The sequence below is a fragment of the Zingiber officinale genome, chromosome 11B (genome assembly GCF_018446385.1).
Source record: "Zingiber officinale cultivar Zhangliang chromosome 11B, Zo_v1.1, whole genome shotgun sequence".
NCBI lineage: Eukaryota > Viridiplantae > Streptophyta > Magnoliopsida > Zingiberales > Zingiberaceae > Zingiber > Zingiber officinale.
Window position 1 is genome coordinate 70,225,902 of NC_056007.1, and position 7,131 is coordinate 70,233,032.

Sequence of the window (7,131 nt, forward strand, 5' to 3'; positions counted from 1 at the left end):
ATGGAAGATAATCGTCCAAGAGAACTGCAACTACTAGTGCAGTCCTCAGCCTCTCTTCCTTCTGAATCGCCAAAGTCCATGGTAGGATTTGATCTTACTACCCATTCTCTGCCTGACCTTAATCTATCAATGAGTGTTAGGACACCATGGACATCTGTGAAAGAGGAACCAAACAGCTATGCCAAAAAATTACAATTATTAAGGCAGCATACTGCTGAGCAGATCCGACTTGCAGCTGTTGAGAAGGCTTATATTGAGAGAACAAGGGAGCTAACAAGGAGGGAGCTGGACTTAGCAAAGAAAGAGTTTGCACGAGCCAAGCTAGTATGGGAGCAAGCAAAAGCAGAGGTGGAGAAAGCAGAGAGGCTAAAGGAGATAGCAACCAGAAGGGTCAGCTCTACTTGCATGGAGATCACTTGCCACAATTGTCATCAATCATTCCAAGCATAGAATAACTTAGAATGTAAGGTTCAGGTTCTTGCTAGTAAATGGATCATAATCATAAAATGAGCGTCTCTCAAGTCAATCCATTTCAAACAATTATGCATCATTATCCTTGCAATTCTACTTTGGCATTTTAACACATTCTAAGCCATTTGAGCTAAAAAGTGAATAATAAATTGATACAAATATTGCAAAAAATGGAATTCCCAACTAGTTGACCTGTCTGATATTGATATTTATTCTTGAATTTTTTATGTAATCTGTGATGCAGCAGTCATCTTCGCCTGAAAATTGAGATAAGAGAACTGAAACCTCTGCATGTTTGTCATCAGTGAATATACGTGGAACTCCTGTTCAAATAGAAAGAAGAGATTCAGACCACAAAAATCTTTCCCACAATAGGAAAAGTAGCCTATTACTTTCATATTTGTGTTTGTGCCAAACACCGTTGCAAATTTCATAACGATTCAGAACTACAATAGCTCAAAAAATAAAGTACAATAACTCTCTTTTTCATTGTACATTCATAATTTGTCACTTCACACTAGTAAACTTCAAACTCCTAGCTTCAATTAAAGGGGAACTGGAGATAATACTCAAGAATATATAATAGATCATGATGTCTTCTCCAACATATCTCCTCTCAAACTCAATCCTCCATCTCTTGAAGTAAATGATCAAAAACTTAGTCACCTCCCAATGTTCTTATCCTCAAAATAGGCAATGGAACCCTAATACTAATTCTGTATGCAGATAAGAGGGTTATGCATTTTTCCAATATCCTCTATCTTCCTAATAATAGATGTCATAATGCTAATCGATCTCTTCTCTAGAATCCTCTCATCTCTCCATGTGATTTGAACTTCTAATATCTCTCAATGTTAACTCATATGAAGAGGAAATAATAAAACTCAAACTATCTTGACATCTTCATAATTTGTCAATTCATACTTGCAAACTTCAGATTCAATTAAAGGGAAGTGAAGATAATACTCAAGAATACTTAAATTAATCGCTTTACATTTAAATTCAGGTACCAAAACTATTTGATTGCCCCACTAATTATATAATAGAGAAAAGGGATAATAGCAAGCTAAGTGGGACCTTAGACACAATTAGTAACAAAATAAACAAAAAGATAGAGAAACATCGAACCATGGAAACATTCTCTTGCTTTCCCAGCCATAAGTACAATGTCACCACTTCGAAGAAACATGGAAACAGGAACATCCTCTCTTGACGTTCCACCAAGAAGAAAAATAGCTTTGCACCCGAGGCTGCAAAAGTGATTAACGAAGTTCATGAACCAGTTGCAAGGAGGCCAGCACCCAATGCCAATGAAAAAGAGAATACCTTATGCTCACAATAGGCTTGCTCCAATCAGCTTCCATGTCATCAAGATGACCGCCCAGCATGTCGCCTGCAAGGAATATATCTTGGCTGCTAAGATCATAGGATTATTGATTAAATACAACTCAAATATTCAAAATAATTTAATTCTTACCAGCTTGCAGGATCAGTTTATGATTTAATTAGAAAACATAGATCTTAGATAGACGGTGACATACTTGGACCAAAGTAGTTCACTATTGCAGCTTCAGGTTGGAATTCTTCCCCAGAAGGCATAGCAGGTATAGCCATTTCCTTGGCAAGCTGACATAGCTTCTCAGGTATCTTATTGTGAGGGAGGGTGAAATCATAATTGCGCTACATTACCAACATATAATACTTAGATCTACTAGTAGTGTCATAACAATTAGAGGAATTGAAATTGAACAAGACATTATAGTAATGGAATAACAGACAAACAGAATCACAATAAAAAAAATTCATAAAATATCTGAACAAGATTTAAAGTATTGGTTTCGAAATCCATTTGGGTCCTTCATTAAATGGTTCTTTATTGACACCTGTGTGCCAAGAGACAGTGCATTCTGACACAAGTTAGCTGTGCTGGCACAGGGTTCTTATAACTGCCAACATCTCTGTTGTCCAATCTAAGGATTTTGTGTTTCCACCATTTCCACCAATTTCTCTGTGCTTACTGACCAACAGTTGGCAGTGTGGAAGTTCCCTTGGCGCTCATTTAGATTGCCACCTTGATCACCTTTAGCATGGATCCAATTGCGTAACAAGCCGACACAATGTATTTCTGTTGTTTTGGTGTTGGTTGACACGTGGAATAATAAATCTCACTCATGTTGTACAAGATTGAACAAGATAAAAATAAATAAACAACATGTATATGAACTAGAAGATTTCAGAGTCTTCTAAGTGTACTCAGATCCTACCCTCAAAATTTGTGCATCAATGGTACTTAAAGAGAACCTAGGTTTTCTCAGGAATGGTAACTGATAGCAAATTTTTGTCAGTTTTTGCATAAGAAAAAATATGAAAGAAACAGGCAATTAGTCAATATTTGCCTTATCAATATAAGATGGATATAATTATTGAATGCTACCCAGTGAAGCCATCTGACAAACTAAAACATTATTCTCAAGACTCCATAAATATTGACATAATGGCCATAAGAAATAAACATAATTAGTGTGGAATTAAACTCACAAATCTTATGAAGTTATCATGATACCAAAATCCTATGAATATCTATCTCTCAATAAGCCAATCAACTTATGATATCTACTGATCCCATTCTGTACAAAAAAAAAAAAAATCCATGGGCAAGTTTGCTTCTATGCCTTGCACTACCTGTAATTCTAAGTCTTGACTGATCTGAGGCCTTCAACAGATCAAATCATTTAAACAAGTATTACTTAAATATACAGAATAATTCAACATAGGAAAATGAGATTTTGTACCTTAGACCAGTTGAATTGTAAGCCAAGTGTACCCCAACGAAGTTTTCTCAATAGTGTTGATGCAGAGACTGATTTGAATGAACCTTGAGCTTCTACGCTTGTGTTGGCATTTGATTCTGAAAATATATAGTTACCTGAATGTATCTTGTCATCACCCAAACTCAAAACTGAGTTCTCTGCTTCAACTAAAATCTTCTTGTTTCGAACAGCAGCAAATAAATCAGAAATTGGACCATATATTGCAGTAAGGCTGGTTCTATTAGGTGGCTGAGGAAAACTAACTAAACTTTGTCTAATCCAGTAACATTGTTCCTCGATAGTTAATGCACGTGGGATAAAATAAAAACCTAAATTAGAAAAAAAATAAGTATCATCAGAATCATAGCTTGAGAACTGAAATCAAGGTTCCATATACAATCCATTAGTTAACAAAGATACAATTGATCACTCAATCATAAAAAGCTACCACATTATACTTTAAACTTTGACATCAAGATATCTGTCTAAGCAATGGACAAATTTAAGAAACAACTTCTAAAACAGAGGATGAATTACAATCCCACTCCACAACTCTCTAAGAAAGTTATTCTCTGTCCTTTTTGTTAGGAAATCTGCAATCACACTCAACAACTCTCTGAGAAAGTTATTCTGCGTCATTTTTGTTAGGAAATCTGCAATCCCACTCGACAACTTGCTTAGACTCTTACTGGTGGTTTTCTTGCAGATGGAGACTACGATAGGGTGACACTCCTGAAATCTTGCCCTATCGATTCCTCCTCATCATGGAACTCCTTAGAAAGGTCATTCTAAATTACAACTGAATTGATCTGATCACTATCATGGTTGTAGGACCGAGCATCGGTTAAAACCGAATCCACCGAACCGAACAAGACAAATTTTCCTACGAAAACTGAACAAACCGAACCGATTAAATATTGGTTAATTCGGTTTTTGACTGAATAAACCGAAATTTTAAAACTAAATTAATCAAATTACGAATTTTAAAATCGAACTGAATTAACCGAAAACTGAACCGAATTAAAAAAACAAATTAACCAAATCAAATTTCTAAATTTGGTTGGTTCGGTTAATTCAGTTTTACTGAATTTTTTCTCGCCCCTAATGGTTGACCATATCATCTCATATGTTGACAAAGTTATTATCCTTCTTAGGATTACAACACATAGTCAGTGCAGCCTCTTGATTCTACCTAAAATGAACTTCATAGAATCAAACAGTAGAATATGAAAGATAAATATAATGAGGAAAACAAGTAGCAATGATAAATTAGGAAATGAGGTACTGGACTTGGATGCTTGGGAAGGAGATAGTTACAGGATTCTTTTTGTTGAAATTGTAATATTTTTAAATTGATTATTTTAATTATTTGATAATAAAAAAGAAAATACCATTGTGATTTCTTTAACAAAAGGGAGCATTTTGTGGAATTTAGGATACAAAGGACAATGATCCCTGGTCCTGAAAGTGCATAGCACCCATGCCCGATCTGACCCAGCCTAATTGTCACTCCTAACCCAACCAAGGTATTGTGTTGGGCACCTTGGTTTGAGAAAAAAAAGTCCATATTTCATCTTTTATCTTTTCCTAAGTACTTCAACCTCGCTAAGTTAATCTATTCATAGTAGTCAGAACCCTCTTACTCCAATTTTTCACTGAGCTTTCTATTCCCTGCAAGGTTACTGTTATTTACCAAATAACAATCATCAATTGCTTTTAAAAAAAAAATCCTTTTTAATCAATCCTTTATATAAATCCATTATTCCAACAGTTTAGATTTTTAATATCTGCCAAAGTAACGAGTCAAAGAAACGGAACTTCGTACCTGGCCTGTCCCTGAAGCAAAAGACTGGACGATCAAAGCCAGGGCAATCCAATCTGAATATTCCATCAATTGGATCAACGGATTCCAAGATGGCATGGAAATCTACAACGTCGAACAGATCCGTCTGGTTAAGAACCGGCTTCTTCCTGCAATTAGAGAGTCAAACTTTTGACGAGGGCATGCGGAGAAAGAGAAAGAGTAGGATCAGGGTTTTAGCAGACGGCGGACCGGGTCTTGGGAGGCAGGGATTTGTAGAGTTTGTAGCGCTTCTCTGCAAGCCGGAAGGCGGTCCTTTCTGGTTCCTCGTCGGTTGATTGGGCGCCGTACATCTCTCCTCCAGTAATGTTCTTCTTCTGTCGACCGACGTCGCCGGAGCAGGGATGCTCGAGTGTACCGATGAATCGATTGCTGGAATGCGAGCGCCGATTGTTTTGCGGGCGGCCCAACGAATATTAAACCTTTAGGCCACAAATACGTAAACAAAACAAAATTTTAGCATCACCCCGAGATTTAGAAATACTGGATATTGGGTTCATGGACATTCTGTAGCCCAAAACGTAATGAAAAATCTCAAAGTATTCAAAAAAAAAAAAAAAAAAAAAAAAAAAAAAAAAAAAAAATGAAAGAAAAAATAACAACAAATAAATCCAAAAATATTTTTTTTTATTTTCATGTTAAAAAATTAAAAGATTAACTTTTTAAAACCTGGGAAAATTGAAGAAGTAAATTATTTATATTTCTGTAAAGTTGATTGCAAACATTATTTTCGGATAAGGCTGAGCATTCACTCAACATGATATGGGTCGAATGGAATAAATCGAAAATTAAATAAATTAAAAATTTTTAATTAATCAAATCGATTCTAATTTTTTATGAAAATTAAATTGACGGAATTCATAAAATATTAAATTAATTTAGTTTATTGATTTAACTGAATTATAAAATTTAAAATCAAAACTGAATTAATTAAAAATCAAATTTAATTTTATTAAATTTTTATTCATTTCTGATTATGGATGATTGTAAAAAAAAAACGAATGCATTCACCTTCAGTGTTCTCGTCAACTCGTCCAAGCCCAACATGGAGAAGGTAAATCATGATCGACTACTAATATTTGGAATAATAACTAACACATAAGAAAGATATTTATCTTAACTTTATCAAGATTCGAAGTCCAGATCTCATTATGAGGACATCTCATACACTAATCATTAAATTCATCCTAGGGGTATCCTTAATTATGGATGATGCTCGTGTTGTTGCTTTTCCGTTGATTTTTCTCTTTAGTTATGCATATAACAAGATGCAGGTTGTCTCTGTCTAATTTACCGAATTCTATCAAAATGAATTTTTTTAATCGCCAGTGAAATATAAAAATCTATTATTTTATTCCTTATTAAAAAGACTCCCTACATTTTTTTATTATATATTATTAAACCATACATTTTTTATTGAAGCAATTTCATTAATATTATTAATTTTGAGAAAAAAAATAAAAATTACAAATGCGTCCATACATCTGAACTTTTATGGAAACATTACTTTAAAATCTCCGTACAAATCTAAAAATTTGTATTCAGTTCTGTATCAGACTTTTTTTTTTTCTTCTCTATACTTCACCAAACCAGTTTATTTATTTCAACTGTCTAATTCATACCAAATTACGAACTTACTCTTTATTAAATTAAAATACTCAAATATTACTTATTTCTCTATCAACTACTGACACACTACCTCCCCTTACTTCGAGCCTCCGCGACTCCAAGCCATCGACGACGCAGTCCCCGATTTCCCCTCCAAACCATTGGCGACAATCTGACCTCCTCTTACTTCGACTCTAAAGCATCTCCATCAACGTTAAAGACAAAAATCTGAGAGCCGACAGAATCCTACTTTCACCTTCAACCCAAGAATTATCGATAAGTTATAATCTTTTTCCTTAGATTTCGACTAATTTGTTATTTTTGTGTGAAAAATCTAAGCTTTAAGTTATGGGTATTTTAGTTCATGGGTATTTTCGATTT

The 7,131-nt window shown here is 34.5% G+C and overlaps 2 protein-coding genes across 3 annotated transcripts; one reads left to right on the forward strand and one right to left on the reverse strand.

The window, feature by feature from the left end:
• On the forward strand, positions 1 to 450 carry LOC122034008 (protein indeterminate-domain 16-like). The gene has a single exon (XM_042593145.1). The coding sequence runs from the start codon at positions 1 to 3 to the stop codon at positions 448 to 450; it is 450 nt and encodes a 149-aa protein (XP_042449079.1).
• A 46-nt stretch (positions 451 to 496) lies between these two features.
• LOC122034926 (alpha-ketoglutarate-dependent dioxygenase alkB-like) lies at positions 497 to 5,596 on the reverse strand. Of its 2 annotated transcripts, none has more exons than XM_042594282.1 (7): positions 5,335 to 5,596; positions 5,107 to 5,252; positions 3,264 to 3,379; positions 2,013 to 2,151; positions 1,798 to 1,864; positions 1,600 to 1,721; positions 497 to 794 (listed from the first exon to the last, which is right to left on the reverse strand). In XM_042594282.1, exons 1-7 carry the CDS (start codon positions 5,433 to 5,435, stop codon positions 655 to 657), a joined length of 831 nt encoding a protein of 276 aa, XP_042450216.1. In that variant the 5' UTR covers positions 5,436 to 5,596; the 3' UTR covers positions 497 to 654. The 2 variants fall into 2 exon arrangements, with proteins under 2 accessions (XP_042450216.1, XP_042450215.1); XM_042594281.1 differs by having other exon boundaries at positions 3,264 to 3,610; positions 5,335 to 5,594.
• Positions 5,597 to 7,131: the final 1,535 nt, after the last annotated feature.

Excerpts from the sequence above, each read along its gene's own strand:
- LOC122034008 (XM_042593145.1), top strand. The coding sequence starts at position 1 with ATGGAAGATAATCGTCCAAGAGAACTGCAACTACTAGTGCAGTCCTCA.
- LOC122034926 (XM_042594281.1), bottom strand. The coding sequence starts at position 5,435 with ATGTACGGCGCCCAATCAACCGACGAGGAACCAGAAAGGACCGCCTTC. Across the intron at positions 3,611-5,106 it reads TTGCTTCAGGGACAGGCCAG|GTTTTTATTTTATCCCACGT; the intron begins GTACGAAGTTCC and ends TTTCTAATTTAG. Across the intron at positions 795-1,599 it reads AGCAAGAGAATGTTTCCATG|GAGTTCCACGTATATTCACT; the intron begins GTTCGATGTTTC and ends CTATTTGAACAG.